Genomic DNA, 24564 nt, shown 5'->3' with positions numbered 1-24564 from the left:
AAAAACCTTTCCCTCCCTTAAGCTGTTTCTGTCCTGTATTTGTCACAGTGATGAAAAATTAACACACACACGTCATAGCCTGACATAAGGGCTTGGACTAGAAGTACACGCTTGCTAGGCCAGGGAACATGGGAAGAAGCAGACTCCATGTCCACAGGGCAGAGGACCATTAACTCTCAGTCATAGAAGAGACACGTAAACCTGACAGCCTGTGGCCAGGCTGAGCCTAGATGTGAGTTTATGGGACTGACTGCTGTGTTCCATACTGTTCTGTGTTCTTGTAGTGATTCATCATTTTCTATGGGAAAGGGAAATTTAAAAAGAAAAAAGAAAAAAAAATATATATATATAAAGCCAGGAGCATGCATTAAGGATAAGGATAAGAACAGAATTCTGAAAGTTCTGGAAATACAGCAGAAACAGCAGTTGGCTCTTTCTGTCGGTAGGGAGGCAGGGCCCACCCTATACCTACACTTCTTTCTGCCCATACATGCCAAGACCCTAGGCCGCCCTGGCAGATGGGCCCTGGCACAGAAGGTTCTAGTCTGACTTGTATTGCCCAGTGCAGCAGGAGTGCTTACCTTCTCCCATCATCTCCATGCTCCCTCAGTCCCCTCAAGCCTGGCTGTCCTGAGATGAGGACTAATACCTTCGCAACTCTTCTGAGGCCTGCCAAGCTGTGCTTTCACTGCTGCCAGGCTAGGAAGCAGCACCTGGCCCCCCCTGCAGCTGCAGACTCCAGGGGCCCTGACTCTCACTTCCAGCCAGCGTCCTTATCTGCCACTGACAGAAATGGGAGGTAGCCTGCGCTCAACTCCACCTGGTGGGCCCTGAGAAGGGCAGGATCCCAGCCCACCGTCCTGACCTCTGTGCGTCTTTTAATCAAAAGTCTGTTGTACAAAGAGGAGGTTGTTGCACAACCCTGAAGCATGCTGCTGATTCTGAAGTAGCAACATGCTACCAGTAGGCGGAGCCCTTGATCTCCCAATGCCAGTCCTGTCCCTAGCTGCTCTGAGCTACAAGAGCCCACCTTCAACTCAGCCGCAGCATTAGCTGGGGAGCATGGCTTCATGACTACACCTGTGTGTGCAGACACCTGCATATGCCGCAGGTACTGTCTGGGGGCCTTTAAAAAAAAAAACGCTCATGTATCCCAGGCTAGCCTCAAATGCACTATGTAGCCAAGGGCGACCTTGAAGTTCTGATCCTCCTGCCTCCACTTCTGAGTGCTGGCATCACAGGCATGTGCCTCCACTCCTGGTATACGTGGTGCTGGGGATGGCACCCAGGGCTTCCTGCATGGCAGGCAAGCATTCTACAGACTAAGGCACATACCCTAGCCCTGGGCGCGATTTTCTGAGCATCATTTTTCAGTACTGGTATGCGGAAGAGCCACGGCTGCAGTCCACAGACTGCCTCTGTGTATACGCCGTATATGCCTCTGCTACCCTGACAGGTGGCACAGAGGGCCTCTCGCAAAGGCTGCCATTCTCGGAGAGCAGACGCTATGGCCTCGGTGTCTGATGATAGATAATGCAGACTGATGCATAATCCCGGCAGTGTACACATGCACTGTGCATGGAAGCTGGGCTAGGGTGCTTTAACCAGGGGAATAAACTGTGGGACGACTCAGAAAAGACCTTTCTGTGTTAAAAACGCTGTGGGGAGTTGTGTGTGTGTGTGTGTGTGTGTGTGTGTGTGTGTGTGTGTGTGTGTTGGTTGCACATGCTGGGCAATTGTTCTACCACTGAGCAGCAGGTGAGTCTTTTGTGGCATGTTTGTTGCTGTTCAGTACTGAGGACTGAGCCTCGATCCCCCACACACACTAGGCAAGTGACCTATGCTGACCCACTCCTTCAGGTCACCGTGGTGTCCTAGGCAGGTGCTCTACGCTCACTTGCACTCCCAGCCCTCAAAGGGAGAGTCTAGGCGGGAGCTCTACCACTCAGCTATATCCACAGCCCTATTTTACTTTTTAAGGCAAACATTTTGAGACAGGATCTGAGTTAGTTGCCCAGGCTGGCCTTGTACTCACTTTGTAGCCCAGGCAAACCTTGAACTTGCAATCCTCCTGCCTCAGCCTCAGCCAAGCCCAGGGAGCCTGCAAGGAAGTGACGTTGCAAGGGAGGGGCAAGGACTAGGCCACACTTACAGCTGTGCCTGCTTTTCCGCTAGCTCTTTGGTTTTCTCCTATAAAGGAAGAAAGTGAAACAAAAGCAAACGTGAGAAAGACACAAAAGCACTGGGATACAGTCAAACACACATCATCCTGGGCCTGCGGGATGGTTTGCTGGGAAGGGCACTTGCCGCCCAGCCCCTAAGTCCTATCCCTGGAGCCCACATAAAGGTGAAGGAAGGAATGGCAGGCCGCTACAGGGCTCTCAGGGCTGCAGCTGGGCTGCCCGTGCCCCACTGTGACGTGATACCGACTGGCAACCACAGGGGCTGAGGGCTGCAGCACAGGTGGAGCCACTACACCCTGACCTGCCTTTTCGAGTTTATTCAGTGTTAACAAGGCTGCCTACACCACTGGGCTCTGGTAGTGGGGACTTCCCTACAGAACCCTCAGATCTGCCAAGGATGGTGGGTGTGTGGGCAGAATATGACTCCCAGCACCAAAGACATTATGCCCGAGGCAGCAGCTGGCAGAGAAACGCACACCCGTAAACCCAGCACTCCCACTTGGGAGATGAGGGCCAGGCCGGGCTATGAAACCTTGTCTCAAACAAACAAATACACAAACAAAAATAATTAAAATAATAATAATAATAATAATTTAAAAATAAATTTTTAAGAAGGTCATATTTTCTAGATTAAGGACTCTTATTTATTTCTTTTCTTTCTTTTTTTTCTTTTCTTTTCTTTCTTTCTTTTTTTTTTTTTTTTTGGTGGGGGGAGTTGTTTTTGAGACTGAGTCTCTCTGTGTACCTTGGCTGTAATAGAACTCATTATGTAGACCAGGCTGGACTACAAATCATGAAGATCTGCCTGTCTCTGCCTCCCAAATACTGGGATTAAAAGCATGTGCCACTATGCCTGGACATATTTCTTTTTCTAATCTTTACTTTTAAATCACTCACATTCTTTCTCTCTGTCTCTCTCTCTCTCTCTCCCTCCCTTCCCCCCTTTATTACTCTCTACCTTATTTGCTTCTTTACTTAGAGGCTGGGTCTCTCACTGCAGCTAGAGCTGCTTTCACTAGACTGACTGGCCCTAGGATCCACTCCTCTCTGGCCCTGCATCCCGAGATGACAGAGATGCAATGAGAAAAGTCAAGTCAAGATTCTTGAAGGCCTCTAACGGCTCTCAGCAACAGAGACCCTTCTGGTTCCTAGGAGTCCAGTCACCTTCAGGGCAGGAGCCAGCAAAGAGGCTGAGACCTTGGGCCACCCCAGGCAGCCTAGTCCAACGCTTTTGCTTGCCCAGCCCAACAGGTGGCACTGTCGAGCCTTTGTGGGAAGAATCCTTTCTGTGTGTGGCCAGGATGGGGACAGCCCCTAGTGGGAAAGGCCATGGTCACTGCTAAGTATCGTGTGAGATATACAGGACTGGCCCCCCCAGTGAGGAATTCTACACCCACTCACTGTGAAGGCAAAAGGCTACACTGAGGCCTATAATGCCAGCCTAGCAGTCTGCTGAGTAGGGAGGTGGCCATGGTGAGGCCAGCCCTTTCCCCAGCCTGCCCTCACTGTGGAGACATCAGAGCAGTAGCAGGCCTTCAGTCCCGGCAGGCAGCACCCAGCCATCTAGCAACACCCTGTCAAGACACAGGCCATCACCCTCACGCACCCAGACGGTGTCTCGGACCCTCTTGGAGATCTTGAGCAGGAGGTGCCTGAAGGTACCCGGCTGAAAGCGAGTGGCAGAGTGCTGGATGCAGAGGCAGAGGAGGAAGGCGGGTGTCAGCTTGTGGTCATCGCCCCCAGGCTCGATGAGCGTCATGATCCGCTGCAGCAGTGTGTCCTCCACATCGGGCTCAAACTCCAGGAGCAGTGACCGCCGGCGGACTACAGCAGCAGGCAAGGAAGCGGCCCCGCGGGCTCTGAGCATCGCACCACACATCCTACAGCTCTGTGGTGCCGCCCCGAGGCGGGCAAGGGCACAGGCGGGCAGTGGCTGTGCCTGCCCGGGGTCCTTGAACAGCAGCAGGTAGTAGAGACCCAGGGAGAGCAGGTCGCCATGTTGTAGCACCACAGGATTCCTTCCCACTTCGGAGAAGTTGACTGAAACCGGCGCCCCTGCGATGGGCTCCAACACTAGCCTGGTCCCGGCCTGGCCACCTTCGGGGGCCTGGTGACGGCGAATGGTACAGTGCAAGGGCAGGATGTCTGGGGCAGACAGGCTGATACTGGGTTTGCTAGAGGGTGTGCGCTGGCCCACTGTGTGCCGCTCCCGGCTGAGCACGTACACCAGGCTGTCCTAAAGAGCAGACAGGCGACTTAGGGCAGGTAGGACACTAGTCCTGTCAGCGACAGCAGAGCAGTGTCCCTGTTCCTGCAGCTGGCTACCCACCTCAAAGTCATTTACTTCACCATGTTAACCCTTCCCTGGTCATCCCAGCCTGTCCCACAAGGCACTGCTTCTGTACACTTAAGAGGCCCATCAAGAGATGAGGGCAGTGCTTAGTCTGACACCCACGAGCTAAGAGCTGCACACCTCCCCAAGTCACCGGGAAGACAGTGTAGCCCCGCTTCTCAGCTCTCAGCTCAGCACAGGGCATCTCAAGACTGAGTCCAGGAGCCCCAATGGATGTTGTGAAAGGCCCAGAGAAGAGAGCCAGAACAGGCAAAGGAAAGACTAAGTGACAGTAGGAAGTCACCAAAGGCTAGCTCCTCGGGACCCAGAGAAAGAAGTAAAAAATGGCTCTGGGGACTGAGTCTGCTAGCACAGGCCAATCATCCTTCCCTCTAGGGAGGAAGCTGAGGCAGAAGGAGCAGGTCTAAGGCCTGTCTGGATGACATAGTGGGTTTCATACCAGCCCCGGCTACATAGGAAGACACTGTCCCCAAAAGGAGAAGGGGGGCGTGGAGGAGAGGAGCTCGGACAACAGAGCTACTAAGTTATGATCAGTTCCCACTCTCATCCTGGCCAAGGAGGCCCTGGTGTCTGTCTGTCTGTCTGTCTCTTTCCCTGTCTCTGTCTCTGTCTCTCTGTCTCTCTGTCTCTCTGTCTCTCTGTCTCTCTGTCTGTCTCTGTCTCTGTCTCTGTCTCTGTCTCTGTCTCTGTCTCTCTCTCTCTCTCTCTCTCTCTCTCTCTCTCTCTCTCTCTTTCCCCCTCCCTCCCCACACTCTCTCTCTCCTATCACAAAGGCCTGAGATATAAGCTGGACAGTGGTCTGGCACAAAGACCCAATGAGGCCTGAGGTCAATGCCAGCTCTTGCTGATGCCTGGACAGAGGACAAAGGCAGTGGCCTTGTACCCCACCTCCCACCTCCACGGCATCCTCCTCGGCAGAGGGGAGGTCCCACAGCTGCCTCTGTTGGAGGTAGGATGAGGCCTGACCTCCAAGTTCTTGGGCTGTGAGGGACAGCAGTGTTGGGGGGCTAGGAGTGGCTCACGTGCTGCTGGCTGTAGCCCTGCAACAGCAGCAGGTGTGGGCACTGGTACAGTGAGTAACGCATGGTGTCAGAGACGGGCTCCTCGGGGCTCTGGGCAGCGTCAGGTAGCGTAGGTGCTGGACTTAGGCTGGTCTCGCTGACTGTACGGCGCAGCAGGGCCGGTGGAGAGCTTTGGGCAGCCTCAGAGGTGAGGGCTGGGGTTCCTTTGGCGCGGATACGCTGTAGCCTCCGGGCTTGGGCGTTTATCCCTGGAACAGAATGAGTGATGGAAAGTGGTCAGAGATCTGTCACAAGCCACTGCTCAGATAGTCCAGACTCTGAGTCTCACTGGGTCACTTAGACACATGTCATTATTCTGTCAAAGGATCTGATGGGGGCCTAAGGCCTTTGGCCAATGCCCATGTCCTTTGAAAGTTTAGACATTGCTGTGATGGCAAGGAGGCCCCAGAAAGCCCTGTCCCAACAGGCAGTCCCAGAGCAGGTAGCCTTGTGGCTCAGAGGTGACCTCCATGTCTCTTAGCCTGCACCATGGCTCCCCATCACCAACCAACCCCATAAAACATGCCCCCCCATCACAGCACTGCTCATACAGGCTCACCATGTCAGCAGGAACCCAGACTCTGACACACCTGCCCTGTCCCTCCAAGCCCTTGTGTGTCAGAGGAAACTCTCTGGGGACAGGGTATTCTGGCTACAAGTGATGAGGGCAGTCAGTCACTTTACAAGGTAGAATGGGTCAAGATGCCAGTCTGCTTCTGCCACAGCATGGCTGCCACCAGGAGGCCACCATGGATCCCGAAAGGCCAGAGTAGGAGGAGCACACATATGAACACACATTCGAGCACAAGTGCACCCAAGTATACATGCACCCAAATATACATACTCACACAAATGTATAAATACACATACACATAGAAGTACATGTAAAAATGTACATAAAAATACATGCACACAGGACACATACATGCACAAACCAATGTAACACACACACAATTAAACACACATACTCGTGCAGCCACACACACACACACACACACACACACACACACACACACACACGCCCTGCACTTCACACTCCCATGTGCAACATGCAAGTACAGAAACAAAAACACACGCATATGTGTTCCCAGCTCTGCACAATAAGATATTCATACGCTGCTGGGAAATAACATTACACTCCATGAAACACTTTAAAAGCCTCGTGCTCTCAAATACAGGAAATGCTCTCGAGAGTACACTGCTGGGAAAGCTCCCAGCAGGATGGATGGAACCCTGGGGACACAGTTCAGTGTTCCCAGCTGACCCTGGAGCTTTCTTCCCTGAGCCCTCTGCTGAGTCCCCTCCACGCAGCTTTGTCCCTGTCTGCGGCAATCCTTTCTTCCAGCCATTACAAATGGAACAGAAGGGAGGCCAGGAGCGGGCTGCTCTGTGCACCTTACCGGGAGCTGGTGGCTGAGCTCTGAGCTCTGCCCTTCCTTGCAGAAGGCTGCCTGCGCATCTGCAGCCCGCAGGGGGCCGGGGCTGCAGGATGGAGGCTGGCCAGCCGCAGTGCCAGGCTCTGAGGCTGCTCCGCCTGCTGCAGAGCCCATCTGGCCAGCCCAGCAAGAGACAGGTGCCCAGCAGGTGGGGCCGGAGCCCCCTGTCCTGCCTTGCCCTGCCCTGCCCCCAGGCTGTAAAGAACACCAGCTGCTCAGCTTGGCCTCATTGAACAACCGCGGAGCCAGGTCTGAAAGAAGAAAACAAGGTCCAAAATGACATCCTCCCGCAAATCGTTCCCCGATCCAGGGCCGGGTGGTGGGAGAGGAGGAATTTCCTGGGGGATATCCCGGAAGTTCTGGCACTGCGGAGAAGCACTGGAGTTGAATGTGGCCCTCTCCTCTTTTGTTTCTCAGGGCGCCCAGAGGCCCTGAGGTTCCATGTCAGGGTGTCCCACATGAGACACAGCTGATGGCAATCCTGTCATTTTGAAAAAAGACAGCATTACCCTTTTGCATGTGCCCCCTCCTAACGCAGGCCTGTCTAACCTGATTGTCAATGTCGATGTCAATCAGGCCCCCCATGTCCTCCCCCCTCAGGCCCCCGTCCTTCATCCTGGCTAGGCTTAATGGGCCTGGGATGAGGGACCAGGCTTCTGTTCTGGTGGCAGTGGTCAGCTATGTACCCAAGCTCACCAGGATGCACACAGGAGCCTGGACAGGAAAGGCTGGGCAGCAGCCACAGCAGCAGCTTACACTAGTGACACACACAGAGCCATGGGCACACAGGGTTGACAATAATCTCATGCCGTCCTCCTTCTCTGTCACCTGCTATGACGGACACGTACCCTACACCAGCCCCACCCAAAGGAGACTAAGGCTCAGTGTGCAGATACTGCAGACGACACTTCAGGGTACAGCAGGAAGAACAACTGGCAGGGGAGATGTGTGGCCCAATGCCATGGCTTAGCAGTTTATAAGCCCTGTGGGAGCCCAAATATGACTCCTGGTCTGTGAAGAAGTGCACACAGGGCTGTCTCTTAAGACAGGAAAGGCCCCAGTGGACTCCCAGTATGGCTGAGCTCACAGGTGAGACAAAAATGAAGGCTCTGATGGGTATGCTGGTTTAATAGGAAGCCTGGTGTACAACGTGCATACTTTATCCACATCACTCTTTATGTATGTATTTATTTATTCTGGAAGGGTGGTCTCTCTCTCTCTCTCTCTCTCTCTCTGTGTGTGTGTGTGTGTGTGTGTGTGTGTGTGTGTGTGTGTGTGTGTGTGTGTGTCCATGCAATGAGCACAAACACAGAGATCAAGAGTTTGGCTCTATGCCGGGCGTGGTGGCGCACGCCTTTAATCTCAGCACTCGGGAGGCAGAGGCAGGCGGATTGCTGTGAGTTCGAGGCCAGCCTGGTCTACAAAGCAAGTCCAGGACAGCCAAGGCAACACAGAGAAACCCTGTCTCGAAAAACCAAAAAAAAAAAAAAGAGTTTGGCTCTGTGAAGCAAGTTCCTTCATGCGGGTCCCAGAGATCACACTCAGCTTATCAGGCTTGGCAGCAAGCACCTGTACCCACTGAGCCATCTCACTGGCCCTACCTTGTCTTTAACAGTCTCTCACTAGCCTGGAACTTGCCACACAGGCTAGGCATCTGGCCAGCAAGTCCCTGGCCTCTCAGCACTGGGGTGACAGGTGGATGCCACCACATCTGGATGGGGTTTTTGTTGTTGTTGTTGGCTTTGGTTTTTTTTTTTGAGACAGGTTTTCTCTGTGTTAGCCTTGGCTGTCCTGGATTTCCTTTGTAGACCAGGCTGGCCTTGAACTCACAGAGATCCACCTGCCTCTGCCTCCCAAGTGCTAGGATTAAAGGCTCGGCCACCTGGCTGTTTTAAAATGGGGAATCATGGCTTAAGTCCTCACGCTTGTAAGACAAGCGCTTTACTGACTGGCTGGCTCCTTGGCCCCCATCTTGCTGTGTTTTGAGGATAGCTGTAAGAGCTTCCCCAGAGCTGTCACAAACCCACACCTCTATGCCTGGCTTTATCTTCAAGATTCTAAACAAATGTGGCATCTCTGGGAGGCAGGTACCCAGGTGTCAGTTAAATATAACTAATTCCTATTTTTCTTTTTAGCTTTTAGTTTTCTGAGACAAGGTCTCCTCACACAGTGCAGACCAGCCTGGAACTCCTAACTCGGGCTCCTGAAAACTAGTACTACACAACTGTGTGTAATGCTTGGCTTTTTCTTTACTCTTAAAAGCTCTTCTTCAAACAAGCATCATGAATTCTTTTTTTTTTTTTTTTTTTTTTTTTTGGTTTTTCGAGACAGGGTCTCTCTGTAGCCTTGGCTGTCCTGGACTCACTTTGTAGACCAGGCTGGCCTTGAACTCACAGCGATCCGCCCGCCTCTGCCTCCCGAGTGCTGGGATTAAAGGCGTGCGCCACCACGCCCGGCCAGCGTCATGAATTCTTACTGTTCTGAAGGCATCTTGCTTGCATGGGACTTTCTGATATGTCCATGCCTCAAGACAAGGCCACAGAAGGCAAGGGCCCAAACCATCGGGATGGGGGACCGATTCTGAGGACCTTTGAGTGCCTGAATCCTTGGGAACAGCTGTGGACACAGATCCACTGGACCCAGGAGCTCCATTACTTACATATCAACTCAGGTCCAGCCCTGACCAGTGACGTCCCCATGTAGCCTCTGGGCTGAAGGCCAGCAGAGGCCAGCACAGGCTAGTATCTTTCCTAGCCAGTCCTAAAGCTTTGGAGAACATCACTTGGCAGGGTGGCTGTACATATCTGAAGCTGCTAAAGTGCTCAGACAGACTGGTGTCACATGACCTAGGAGGAGCTTGGGGAGTTAGCAGCCAAATGGGCATATGACCTAGGGTCATACACAGCTCATGCCATGGCCAAGAACAAGGTCACTCCAGGTGCCACCTACAGCCAACCAGGGGATTTTGCCAATGTGAGAGAAACACTGTGAACAACTTCAGAAGAAGCTACCATTTCCCACATCCTCACTCTAGACAAGGCAACCCGGTAAGAGTTGGTTCAAAGCCTTTCCTAAGACGGCGGTTTTGGGTGGAAAACTACTCATCACAGGTAAGGATGCCAGGCCTTGCCATGTGTGAAAGAGGATGGCAAGGGGCACAGCCACCTCTTCCGTTCCTCTGCCTCAGTAATGGTGCCAGGCATGGCTCTCATCTCCTACTCTGGTGTAGCTGAGTTCATGTCAATCAGAGGCTATCACTCTTAAGACCTCAGGGACGCCTGGGGTATCAGCTGCTGCCATGTCTGACCAAAATATCTGACACACAAGCAGCTTTAAGGATGGGAATTTGGGTTTGGGGGTTTTGTTTGTTTGCTTGTTTGTTTGTTTTGGTTCACAGTTCTAGAGGTTTGTAATACACCATGGACCAGAAATCAATGATGGGTTGAGCACAGTACAACAAGCAGCTAGATCCTTGGGGGTGGAGCAGGAAGCAGCAGCAGTTCATGTGGCTGAGGACTAGGAAGCATAGAACACAAGCCAGACCAGGGATGGGCACAACCTTCAAAGCCTGTCCCTACTGACCTCCTTCAGCCAGCCCAGCTCGGCCTCCTAAGGGTTCTGCAGCCTTGAAAACAGATCCACAAGCCAGGTGTGGTGGCGCACGCCTGGAATCCCAGCATTCGGGAGGCAGAGGCAGGCGGATTGCTGTGAGTTTGAGGCCAGTCTGATCTACAGAGTGAGTCCAGGACTGCCAAGACTACACAGAAAAACCTTGTCTGGAAAAACCAAAACTGCTGGGCAGTGGTGGCGCACACCTTTCATCCCAGCACTCGGGAGGCAGAGGCAGGCAGATCTCTGTGAGGTCGAGGCCAGCCTGGTCTACAAAGTGAGTCCAGGACAGCTAAAGCTACACAGAGAAACCCTGCCTCGAAAAACCAAAAAAAAAAAAAAAAAAAAAAAAAAGGAAAGGAAAAACCAAAACCAACCAAACAAGAAGAGGAGGACGAGGAGGAGGACGAGGAGGAGGAGGATGACAATGACGACGATGAGGACAGATCCCCCAGTGGGAACAAATGTTCAAAGCAGGAGCCTGGGCCACGGAGGTGGCTTGGTGGGTAAGAACAGTTCCCACCAAGCCTGACAAATCTGAATTTGATCCCCAGGACCCACAAGGTGGAAGGGGAGAACCCACTCCCACAAGCTGTCCTTTGACCTCAACATGTGTGCCAAGGCATGTGCTTGAGTGGGAATACACACACACACACACACACACACACACACACACACACACACACACACAATTAAATGAATAAATAAATATAAAGAATATTTTCAGCTGGGTATGGAGATGAAATTCCAGCACTCAGGAGGCAGAGGCAGGTAGATCTCTGAGAGTTCAAGGTTAGACTGGTCTACATAGAGTGCTCTAGGCCAGGCAGGGCCACAGTGAGACTCTTACCTCACACACACATAAGCCTTCCCCTTTGAGTACACACTCAGGGATCTCTGCTGTCCACAAAACCACATCCACTGTCCATCTGACAGACATTCGAGTCCTCGGTGTGTCCTCTTCAGGGTGTTCAGAGACCGTTGTTTTCCACACAAGGACATGCTTAGAGACCCTCCTTGCCCCTGGCCTGGCATATGCTAACACATGTTTCCCAGATCCAGGAGCAAAATGAACATGAGCCAGTGTGTTCCATAAGCACGTGTGTCCCTGAACACAGGCGTCCAGGGCATGTCTACCCACACAGCTCTGCAGGTCTCCCAGAGGAAACACCTGAGCAAGCAGCTGGGGTTGGGAGGAAGCAATGCTTTTGGCACTGGAACTCAGAATGGAACAGAAAGGTGCCAAGTACAGCTGGGGCAGTAGTGTGGAGACAGAGTTCTCCCACAGGAGGGCTCCAGGAGTGTCAAGCTGGCCACCTCTCCATCTTTCCTACAGCTAGCCTCCTCCCCTTCCACAGAAGGTGGCGGCTAACGCGGCCCTCTTGGTAAAAAGAGTGGAACAGGGGTGGGACATCACAGACAAGAGCTCGTCACTATCATCAGAGCTGCCATCATGGGTCAGCCCTTGCTTCAGAGAGCTCTGGAAAGCACAACACAGCTCTTCCTGCACGTCACTTACTTCCCTCATGAAGTCACTCTGTGGGTCTCTCACCCTGATCCTGTTGTTTGTTCATCCCACCCTGGCTCTGTGGTTAGAAACAGCATGACCAGGAAGTACTGCAGTGTTCCCTGCCCAGTGCCCTAGACTCAGACAAGGCGACCGTGCTGCTGGATGTGTGGTGTGGGGTTCCTGTGCTGGGGTTTTTCTAGCGTTAGGGAAGCAGCCACAGCTGCTGTGGATCCTCGAGTCTGACTCATCTGTGTGTGAGGAGTCTCCCAGCCGGTGGAGTACCCTTTTCTAAGTCAGCAAACAAAACAAAACAAAAAAACCACACACACACACACACACACACACACACACACACACACACACACACGGAGCGCTGTCACTCAAGCAAGCTATCCTTGATACAAAAACTATTCAAAATGCACACCAAACTGCTTTGCAACCACGAGTGGTGATGCATGCCTGTACCCCAAGAACTCAGGAGGCTGAGGCAGGGAGACTGAGTTCACAGTCAGCATGAGCTACATAGCAAGATTCTTGTATTAAAAAAATACAAGAGAGATGGCTCAGTGGTTAAAAGCACTGGCTGATCTTCCAGAGGTCCTGAGTTCAATTCCCAGGAACCACGTGGTGGCTCACAGCCATCTATAATGTGATCTGGTGCCCTCTTCTGGAGTGCAGGTTTATATGCAGGCAAAGCACTGTATACATATTAATAAATAAATCTTTTTTTTTTTAAAGTGAAAAATCAGGTGTGGTGACACATATGTTTAATCCCATAACTTGGGGGACAAAAACAGATAGGTCTCTGTGAGTTCAAGGTCAATATCATCTACACAGTAAGACTTTGTCTCACAAAAAAAAGAAACAAAGAAACAGAAAGAAAGGAAGAGAGAGAGACAGAGACAGAGAGAGAGTGAACGGAGATGTGGCCCCATTGGTAGAGCGCTTGCCTAGCACGCGGGAAGCTCTGGGTTCCATCCCCAGCACTGCTACACTGAGTGTAGTGATCCACGTGTGTCCCTGCACTAAGGAGGTAGAAGCAAGTGGGTCAGAAGTTCAAGGTCATCCTCATCCACAAAGCAAGCTCAACGCTAGCCTGGGAGAAAGACTGCCTCAAAGCAAAACCAGTACCATTTGTTTGTTTGTTTGTTTGTTTGTTTGTTAAAGACTCACTTAGGAATAAGTGATAGGAACCTCCTTAAAACATGGTCAGACTTTCTCTAAGTAACAAATCCACTTTAAATCTGTTTGCCTCCCAATCTCCCAAGACAGGGGGATTGTAGCCTTAGCTGTCCTGGAACTCACTCTGCAGACCAGGATGGCCCTGAATTCACAGAGATCCTTCTGCCTCCTAAATGCTGGGGTTAAAGGTATGTGTCACTATGCCCTGCCACTTGAAATTTTTATTGACTTATTTATTTATATATTTACTTATTTGTTTATCTATTTAGAGACAGGGTCTCACTGTGTAGCCATGGCTGGCCTGGAACTCTATATATAGACCAGGCTGCCTCTGTCTCCAAGTGCTGGGACTAAATGTGTGCACCACTATACCCAGAGCTTGTTTCCGCTCTTACAGCTCAGGACCTGTTGCCTAGGGAATGGTGCCGCCCACAATGGGCTAACATCCGTTAAGATAAGGCAACCCCCACAGGCCAACCTAATCCCTCATTGAGATGCTTCCCTGGTGACTCTAGGTTGTGTCAAGATGACAAACTAATGATCAGAATAACATTTGAGGACTGAATTAACCATTAGGGGAAACAGTACAGAAAAGGTATACTGAGCTAGAAAGATAGTTGAGTGGCTCAGAGCTCTTCTAGAAGAGCAGCAAGTCCTCTTTATGGCTGAGCCACCTCTCCAGCCCCCACCCCTCCCTTTCTTTCATTAAAGATTTGTTTATTTAGTGTGTATGAGTGTTTTGCCTGCATGAATGACTCTGCACCATATGTATGCCTTGTATGACATAGTCTTCTGACCTGGAGGTCAGAAGAAGTTGTTGGATCCCCTCAAGCTGGAGTTCCAGATGGTTGCTGGATGCACTTATGGATGCTGGGAACTGAACCCAGGTCCTCTGCAAGAACTGAGCCATCTCTCCAGCTTCCGTTGGTCCTCTTTCTTTCTTTCTTTCTTTCTTTCTTTTTTTAATTCTACATGAATGTGTGTTTTGCCTGCATGCATATATAAACACCAGGTGCATCCTGATGCTCACAGTCAGAAGAAGTCATCAGGTGCCCTGGAGCTGGAGTTGCAAATAATTTTGTGATCCTCCATGTGGGTCCCAGGAACTAAATCTAGGGCCTCTGGAAGAACAGCCAATGTTCTTAACCACTGAGGCATCTCTCTAGCCCCCACTGGTCCTATTTTCTTAAGGTGGAGGAAATTGAAGTACATTAAAAACAGAGCAGGGATTTCTCTAAGGCAGCCCCAGCCTGACAGAAATAAGGAACACAGGCTGCAAGAAGCTGCAACTGATGAAATACTCAGTGTAGGAGCTGAAGAGAGGCCAAGCCCTCAGGTGGCAGAGGCAGAGAGATCTTTGAGTTCAAGGCCATCCTGGTCTATGCACAGCTCCAGGCCAGCCAGAAGCCATACATACAAAAATAAGGTATGGAGCTGCAGACATGGCTGAGTGGGTAAAAGCACTTGCTGTTCTTGCAGAGGACCTGGGTTCAGTTCCACAACAGGTGGCTCACAATTATGGAGAGCTCTGGCTCCTTCCAACATCTTCTGGCCCCCTCTAGCACCTGCACGGTATAACACACACACCCAATAAATCTAAAACAAGCCAGGCGTGGTGGCGCACACCTTTAATCCCAGCACTCAGGAGGCAGAGGCAGGCGGATCGCTGTGAGTTCGAGGCCAGCCTGCTCTACAAAGCGAGTCCAGGACAGCCAAGGCTACACAGAGAAACCCTGTCTCGAAAAACAAACAAAACAAAAATCTAAAACAAAAATATAATGCATCTAAACATCTTGAACAAAGAGAGAAAGTGAAAGAGAGAGGGGGAAGGGAGGGAGAGGGTAGGAAGGATAAAGAGAGGAGGGGAGAGGAGAACATTAAATTATTAACAAGTAATTTGCCGGGCATGGTCAACTCATGCCTGTAAGCCCAGTGTGTGGAAGGCTGAAGCAGAAGAAACAAGCCTGCTTCAATAAACTAATCAGACTCTTCCTGGTAATCAATGCCAGGAAAAGAAGAGAGGCTAAAATGATCAGCAATTACGAGAAAACTAAAGTTCAGATGAAAGAAATCAATCTTGGTGTCTTAGTTACTGTGTTACTGCTGTGAAGAGCAACTTATGGAAGTGCGTAGCTGGGGGCCTGCTTACACCTCCAGAGAGGGCACCGAGCTGGAGCAGTGGCTCAGAGTTTGCATCCTAATGTGCAGACAGGAGGCAGAGAGAGCGCAAGAAGGTCTGCTGTGGGCTTTGGAAACCTTCTCCAACAAGGCCACGCCTCCTAATCCTTCCCAAACAGCTGAAAACCAAACATTTAAGTATATGAACCTATGGGAGCTGTTTTACTCAAAGCACCACACTTGGCATATCTTCAGCATGTAATAAATTATTAAACACAAAGAAAAACCCTGACGTGCTTATTGAGACAGTCTCACTGGCATGTTAAAAGACGGACTGGGTAAACAGCGCAGTTGGTATTGCCTTGCAAGAACAAGGCCCTGAGTGCAGTTCCCAGAAGGCAAATATAAAGCTCTGGCTAAAGTGGCAGGTGCTTGCAATCCCAGCACTGGGAAGGCTGAGACAGGCAGATACTACGGGCTCACTGGCCAGCCTGCCCAGCCCAGTTGGCAATGTCCAGGCCAGTGAGAGACAATGTCTCAAAACAAATGAACAAAACAGGTAGAGGGCATCTGAGGAACAGCACCTGAGGCTGCCCTCTGACCTCTCCTTGTACATGTAAGTATTCACGCCCAAACCAACACATGCACACAAGTGCAGGCACACATGCACACCAGTGCCAAAAAAGAAATAGCTCACAGTTGAATGTCATGGGAGAGCAAACTGGGAAGAAGGACGAGTTGGCAGGGAGCCAGGATTTTGTTTTTATTTGGTCTTAAGCAGCACTGAGAAAGCATTCCTTTAACTGTATACACATCTAACTGAATAAAAGAGGCTTTGAAAGGACATGCTTCTCTTTTTTTTTTTTTTTTTTTTTTTTTGGTTTTTCGAGACAGGGTTTCTCTGTGTAGCCTTGGCTGTCCTGGACTTGCTTTGTAGACCAGGCTGGCCTTGAACTCACAACGATCCGCCTGCCTCTGCCTCCCAAGTGCTGGGATTAAAGGCGTGTGCCACCACGCCCGGCTAGGACATGCTTCTCAACGTACTGAAAGAATGAGTATGTGAGTATGTGAGTGTTCTCCCTGACGGGATCTACTTTGACTCCCAGGTGTACTTTCTTGAACACTCTTACACCTCCGAACCTGGGAAGCATGCCCTGCTCACCGTGACCTAGACAGTGGCTGGGATTCAACAGCTCGCCTGGGGTTCCTGGGCCAGATGTGCAGCCCAGCAGTCATGTGTGGACACAGGAGACAGGCAAAAGTCTGACTGCTCATTTCCAGAACCTGTGCCTATCAGGGGGATTAGGGGACACTGAACTTCAACACTTCTATCAGGCTTAGGACATGGAGGGATGGTACTGTTGTGCAGTATGGTTTTGGAAAGAAGCCTAGGGTCTCAGTGGTAGAGCCCCTGCCTAGAATCCCCCAGTGAGGGGCTGGGGTGTGGCTCAGTGGTAGAGCCCCTGCCTAGAATCCCCCAGTGAGGGGCTGGGGTCTGGCTCAGTGGTAGAACACCTGCCTAGAATCCCCCAGTGAGGGGCTGGGGTCTGGCTCAGTGGTAGAGCACCTGCCTAGAATCCCCCAGTGAGGGGCTGGGGTCTGGCTCAGTGGTAGAGCACCTGCCTAGAATCCCCCAGAGAGGGGCTGGGGTGTGGCTCAGTGGTAGAGCCCCTGCCTAGAATCCCCCAGTGAGGGGCTGCGGTGTGGCTCAATGGTAGAGCACCTGACTAGTTAAGGGCTGACATGTGTTCTATGGTAGACCAACTGTAAGCCCCAGGAAATTCATCCCAGGTAACACACACACACACACACACACACACACACACACACACACACACACACACACCTTGGACTCCAAATCTATTTGACCAGTTTGTGCAAGCTCAGAACTAACTAATACAGAGTAAAATATATGTATAAATCCATGTTTAGATTTAGTAGATTTCTTTCTGTTCTCACTCCCTCTCTCTGTAACCCAGACTGGTTAAGAACTCACTATGCTGCCCCAGTTGGCTATGAACAACAACAACAACAACAACAGAGCCATGTATGTGTAGAGTGTGGCATGGTGTGTGTGTGTATGTGTGTGTGTGTGTGTGTGTGAATTTTGGTTTCTTTAAAAACACAGTTATAGTAGGTAACTATGTATTTATTTTTGTTTTAATCCCAGGTATGGGATATGGATGGGACTGCTTCAGATTGTCCACAGCAGCTGACTATGATTTGACTCGTGCCCTGGAAGGGACGTGATTTTGTTAGCTTAAAATAGTTTATGTTTGGAATTCTGGGAATTCTTGAGAGGGTATATAAATGCCAGAGCCCTGAAAGAAGCGGTGTCTGCTTCTGGTTCCTGCTGCTGCTGTTGCTGGTTGCTGATCACTTTCTCTGGTTGCTGGTTGGAGATATCCTGAAGACAAAGATTAGATTTACCCCAAAGAACTCGACACCCCTAAGCAGCAGGAAGTAGTCTAAAGAGATCTATGCCTCCTTTCCCATCTATTCTTTTTTCTCTCCTACCTAGTGTTGGGGCAGGGGGTATTGGAAGGGATTGACGTGGAGAAAGGTGGTAGAAAAAAGAACCCAATAGCCAAGCAATGTGTGTGTGTGTGTGTGTGTGTGTGTGTGTGTGTGTGTGTGTGTGAGAGAGAGAGAGAGAGAGAGAGAGAGAGACAGAGACAGAGAGAGAGAGAGAGACAGAGACAGAGAGAGAGACAGAGACAGAGACACAGAGACAGAGAGAGACAGAGACACAGAGAGAGACAGAGACACAGAGAGACAGAGACACACAGAGAGAGACACACACACACACACACACACACCACACACACACACACACACAGAAGGCTCAGTAGTTAAGAGCACTGGCTGCTCTTGCAGAGGACTTGAGTTCAGCTCTCAGCACCCACATCAGGTGCCTCCTAACTGCCTATAACTCCAGCTCCAGAGGATATGACACCTTCTCCTGGCTTTAACGGACACCAAGCACTTTGGTGGCACACATACGTGCAGGGAAAATACCTATGCATATGAGAATAAATAACTCTTTAAAAACAAAGTTTTAAAAAATCTAAATCCCTCACAGGAACTGGGCTTGGTGGCACATGCCTTTAATTCCAGCACTTGGGAGGCAGAGGCAGGTAGCTCTCTGTAAGTTCAAGGACAGCCTGGTCTACAAAGTGAGTCCAGGACAGCCAAGACTACATAGAGAAACCCTGTCTCAAAAAATAAATAAAAATAAACACACACACACACAAAAACAAAGCAAAACAACAACAAAACTAACCAAAAAAAAAAAAAAAAAACCCCAAAGCAAACAATTTTTTACAAATCTAAATCCCTCACAGGAGCCTCTTTCAAGGGACGAGGGGGTTGCCCACAAATTTTCTCAGGCCGGGGGACCTTGAGGGCACTGTTTAACTATAGAAGCTAAAAACAGAAGGAAGGAGCCCAGAAATGTCTGTAGGCGTGGCTTTTGTGTAGTGTAGTGAATTCCCAGGACCTCCCCTGTAGCCTGCAAGGCTCTTGGGAAAATTCTATCAGTGGAGACAGCCAGGACTGAACACCACAGGGCATGCAATGAACGAATCCCAACAGACACTGGTTGACAGACACGCTGTCACCAAAAGGGATGGGTCCCCAGAACAGAAGGGAGGGCCCAACAAGTATCACTAGGAGTGCAGGGGCAGGGTCAAGAGGTCACCCCCCCCCCAGGCCTGGAAACTTCACTCAAGAACTTTGGTTGGAGTTTGTCTAGATGGATTTGAAGATCACTTGGGACCAGAAACACTGACCCACATCCCACCTGCTCCTGGCTGACGCTGTCATTTGTGTGTGTTGCCACTGCAGGCTGTGGGTGTTGGGCAGGCAGTTTCAGCTCAGAGGGGTCAAAATTATGCCAAAGGTGCTGAAGAAATGGCTCCAGGGTTAAGGATATTTGGTGCTTCCCAAAGAGTTCTGCAGTCAGCACCTAGGCAGCTCGTAAGTAATCTAGCTCCAGGGGATCCGATGCCCTCTGCCAGCCCCCCAGACTACACTTATCTACACACACACACACACACACACACGAATAAAAAAAATCTTTAAAGGCCAGGAATAGTGGCTCATACCTTTAATCCCAATACTCATGAGGCAGAGACAGGAAGATCGGTGTGAGTTCAAAGCCAGCCTGGTCTTCAGAGTGAGTTCCAGGGCATCCAGGGCTACAGAGAGGTCCTGTCTCATAAAACAAAAACAAAGAATTGCATTTTGTGGATTTTACCCAGAATCCTCAGCCACACCTTACTTAGCTTATTAAATGATTAGATTTAGGGCTTGAACTGATAGCATATGACCTTGAGGTAAAGTGAAAGCATCTTGCATGTGAAACAGGTACGGACCATGGTCCAGAGTTGGACTGTGGTCACTCCAGCCTTGCATGTGAACAAGGCCTGTGAAGATGTCATCCCACGATCAAGGTCAATCATGTGGCAAAAGAGATTTCTTCGAGGAGTTAGTGCCAACACTATCCCAGGGCTGGCTTTTTAAGAAGGAAAAAGTGAACTGAGCAGCAGCAGTCACCTCTCTCTGCTTCCTGACCAAAACTGGGCCAGCTGCCGAGGGTTTCTGCTGCCTCATCAGGTCTTCGCTCACCGCCGTACCTTCCCTGCGGTGATGCACTGCCCCTGCTGCTTGTGAGCTCAATAAACTCTTCCTCAAGCGGCTGTTAGTCTTGTCAACTTGACACAATCCACAGCCCCCTCTGCCATGTCTACGGCGGTGGGAGAGGAGGTTCTTCCTTGCACTGGCTGAGGCCAGAAGAGCTGTCTTCTATGGATGGCACTTTTTACCTCCTTGGGGAATTCTGAGCTGCACACGAAAGTGGATAAAGTGGGCCAGTGAGATGGCTCAGTGGGCAAAGGTGCCTGCCATTATGTAATATCAGCCATGACAGATTGTACCCCTGAACCCTAAGCAAGAGGAAGCCCTCCGTCAAGTTACTTGTCTGTAAAAATATTTTTTAAATGTTTTGTTGTTGTTTACTTATGTGTCTATCTGTGAACACCTGTGTTGTACCCCAGGGGGCCAGAATAGGGCATCTGATCCCTTGGATCATGTGAAACAGCTGATGTGAGAGCTAGGAATAGAACTCAGGTCTTCTGGGAGAACAGAAGCCGCTCTTTCCCCATGAGCCATCTTTCCAGTGCCTTAAGTTATTTCTTGCTATGGTCATTGTTGGGGACAATAGGCCATATGGCCAATGTTCAGCCATCTTGTCAGAGCCTGCACCTTTAAGCCTCTGTTTTTTCCAGAGATTGCCTTTCCCCAGAAACTAGCAGACCCTGTTGTGGGTCAGCACTTAGACTAAAGACAGATAGAGATGGAGCAACCCTGTTATGGTTTAGCAGTTAGACTAGACAAAGAGGGAGCCAGATACCCTGTGTGGCAGGACATTGTGACCCTGCCTGGAATTCTCTGTGTTTTGAGAAAGGCCTGCAGTTGGGTTGCTATAGCAATATGCTCCCCTGCCTTCTGACTTATAAAAACTGCTGCCTGACTAATAAAGTTTGAGAGCTTGATCAATCAGACTTGCTCTCCTTCTTTGTGTCTTGCATTTTCAACAGGTAAACTTCCTCCTGAGTTTTAGTCGAACCCCACAGGCCAGGGCAGGTCATGTTGATGGCCACACAGCTAATACACAGATGTATTTCGTCCTTTCCCCCAGCAACCCTGAAGGGGAAAGGCATGAACCAGTGCAGTGGGGCCAAAGGTGGAAACAGCCCAGGGCTCCGGGGACAGGGCTACGACCCACACAGCCCTGAATGTAGCACCAGTACATGAAGAGAAATGGACCTGGCTCAACTCCAGTGATTCCTTGGCTAACTGCAACTCTTAGCTGATCTCCAAAGAGTTTTTAAAGTATTGCCTTCAGTATCACATTTCTAATTATAACACATTCTATATACAAGGAGGTATTCCCAACTTCCGGAGGTTAAAAAACAAACAAACAACAACAACAAAAAAAACCCCACAAAACAAAACAAAAAACCACTTGTATCTACTACACAACCAAAAAAAAAATATGGCAACTGCAATCTGCTGTCCCACCCCTCCCCACAAAAGGCGAACAGCTAGATCCTTACCACCATTTTTTATTTAACTGTCAACCAGAATCCAGAATCCCCTGGGAGATGGCCCTCTGAGCACCATGGAGGATGATCTTGAGCTAACTGAGGCATGATGACCGCCCTCTGTGGGTGGCACCACTCCCTGGCTGCGGCCTTGGACTGTAGGAAGGGAGCTGAGTAGCAGTTCACCTTGGTACGTCTCTGCTTTCTGCCGATGCAGTGCGTTTGCCTGTCTCCTGCTTCTGCCTCCGTGCCTTCCTTTTGAACTGGAAGCCAGAACACACACTTTCTCCCTTGGACTGCTTTTATAAGGTACTTTATCACAGAAAAGGAGGAAAGAAATGAATACAATGCCATTTGATCTTTGATCTGCCTTGAGACAGGCTCTTGCAAAGGTGTCCAGGCTGGCCTGCAGCTTGCTATGTAGCCCAAGCTGGCTTTGAGCTTGGGACGTCCAGATTCAACCTCCTGAGAGTGTGCTGGAATTCCAGGCAAGCATCGAGGCTACAACTCCAAGTTACAACACTCTATTTTTTTTTTTCTTGAGACAGGCTTTCTCTGTGTAGCCTTAGCTGTCTTGGACTCACTTTGTAGACCAGGCTGGCCTCGAACACACAGCTATCTGCCTGCCTCTGCCTCCTGAGTGCTGGGATTAAAGGTGTGCGCCACAACGTCTGGCTCCTATAGCATTCTCCTTTATGTAAATCTTACATAATTACACTTTATGTATTTTGGGAGGATTTGCTTTCTTCCTCAGCATGACCAGCCAGGTATTGTTTGATGTCATAGCTTTAGGATTCTTAATGCAGGAAGGTGGTACTCCCTAGTGCCTCCCCGACTGATGGCTGGTGTGTTATTTCAAACTTTGGGCCATCACCTATCAACAATGCACTTGTCTCTTGGTTACCATCAGATGAGAGACTTTTGGACTTTCTTGACGCCATGCCATATATAGGAAAGCACTGTTTTTACATGGCACACAGCAGAGGGTGTGGAGTCCTCGATGAAGTGGACTGATCACCAAGATAAAGCATATCAGTTCCCACAGCATGGTGCACAGAGCTGAGAGTAGAAAAAGTGGAACCCTACTGTGTGCCTGCAATAAGATGCCCATGCTGTTGTTTATTGAGATGGTCTCACTATGTAGCCCAGGCTGGCTTCGAACTCTGGATCCTCTTATCTCTACCTCTTGAGTCCTAGCATCAGAGGTATAAATCACCACATCTGGCTTTAATTTTTTTCTTCGTGTGTGTGCATGTGTGTAAGAGAGAGGGAGTAAGTGTGTGAATGTGGGCACAAACATGCCACATTTAGAATACACAGATGAAGTCAAGTTTCAGGAGTCTGTTCTTTACTTCCACAGTGGGCTCCAGGGGTCGAACTCATGTGTCATCAGGCTTTTACAGCAAGTCCCTCTACCTTCTGAGCCATCTGCTAGCCTTGGCTTGTTACTGATTACTAACGTAACACTACAGTCGTATGTTAATACTTAGAAATCGGTTGACCCTTACTTTCTGACTTACAGGTCTTCTACACGTGCCCAGTAGTTCCCCAAGAACAGTGTGCATTTGTCAGTTGTTGAGCAGAGGGGTCTGTGATAAATGTCCATGGGATTACTCTGGCCAGTGCTTGCTGGGGGTGGGGACAGGGGCAAATCCAGCCAGAGCCATCTGCTGCTGTATTATGTCTCTTCGCTCTGCAGGGCAGAGTTAAGTGGTTGTGACAGAGACCATACGGCTTCCCAAAGCTGGAACCAGTCACTAGCCAGCCCTTCCTAGATACAGCTCAGCAACCACTCTCCTAGGCTGCCCAAAAGCTCAGGGTTAACCAAACACTGACCTTCAATGCTGTATGATATGATGGCCTACTTTGAAATCTGTTGTTTAATTGTTTTGTTTTGAGACAGGGTTTCTCTGTGTAGCCTTGGCTGTCCTGGACTCACCTTGTAGACCAGGCTGGCCTCGAACTCACAGTGATCCGCCTGCCTCTGCCTCCCAAGTGCTGGGATTCCAGGCGTGCGCCACCACGCCTGGCTGAAATCTGTTAACTTTTCTTTGCTATTTTCTGTTGGAGCTAAGTAATCCGGGACAAGCATGTCATACAGCACCCTGACTTTCCTAGCATGGTCTCTCCTATCATTAATGCAGGGCCCTTCTGTCCTTTTTACTATGGAAGCCTTTTCTCAGTTGCGTTTCATGCCCTCACATTGTGAGGATGTTTCTTCCATAGCAGCAGCAGCAGCAGCAGCTCCCCAGCCCCAACCTGTCCACCTCTACTTCTCTGCAGCTCCTCTCTCCCCATCATCCTCTTCCACACAACACAATCTCCACTTTAACACAGCTCCTCCTCCTCCTCCTAGGTCCTCCTCCTCTCCACAGTGACAATCTCCACTCACTCAGGCGGCATGGCTTCTCCTCCCGACAACAGCCACACATATAGTTTAGCCCCTGTCCAGGAGCTCCTCACCATATTCCTTCATGTCCACTAACAGGGTCTGGTCACCAACCCCCAAGCTCAAGTCGTCCTCCGCCTCTGCTTCCCAAGTGCTGTGGTTACAATCGTGGCACCACCATTCCTCGCTTCCTCATTTGAAGCTTGAACCCTCTGTGTGTCCTCTACAGGTACTGCACCCTGAGCGCTCCACACATCACCCGCCCTGCCACCTCCTTCAGAACAGGGAAGAAGTTCTAGGTCCCCGCACGCAGCTCAATGGTGGAGGGCTTGCTTTGTACATTCAAGGCTTTGGGTTCCATCCCAAGAATCATAAAAAAAGAAAAAAGAAAAAAAAAGGAAAATAAAAAAGAACATCTGAATTCTTACATCAGACTTAAACATTTGGCCAGTGTTTTAGTTCCAGGTTGTTTGGCATTTATTTTTATTGTGTTTGTAATGGAGAAATACATTATCTGCTTTCAAAATAGTGCTTGAAAATACAAGGAGTACAGATACCACGTAACAGCAAACTCAGTCAGGAGACACTTCGCACATCACATGAAAAAATAGTCTGG

At 50.1% G+C, this 24564-nt stretch overlaps 1 protein-coding gene across 1 annotated transcript in view; it reads right to left on the bottom strand.

The window, feature by feature from the left end:
* Positions 1-24564, bottom strand: part of RADIL (Rap associating with DIL domain) — a 67923-nt gene that overhangs the window by 17132 nt on the left and 26227 nt on the right. Inside the window, exons 3-5 of the mRNA XM_084763896.1 lie at positions 5559-5806; positions 3790-4419; positions 2153-2190 (exon numbers count right to left, since the gene is read on the bottom strand). Of these exons, the coding sequence (XP_084620022.1) occupies positions 2153-2190; positions 3790-4419; positions 5559-5806 (916 nt within the window). The remainder of the gene's footprint in view (positions 1-2152; positions 2191-3789; positions 4420-5558; positions 5807-24564) is intronic.

This window comes from Acomys minous, assembly GCF_964271855.1.
Source record: "Acomys minous genome assembly, chromosome: 16".
Lineage (NCBI taxonomy): Eukaryota > Metazoa > Chordata > Mammalia > Rodentia > Muridae > Acomys > Acomys minous.
The sequence above is the reverse complement of the archived record's forward strand: the minus strand, read 5'-3'. Positions and strand labels throughout refer to the sequence as shown.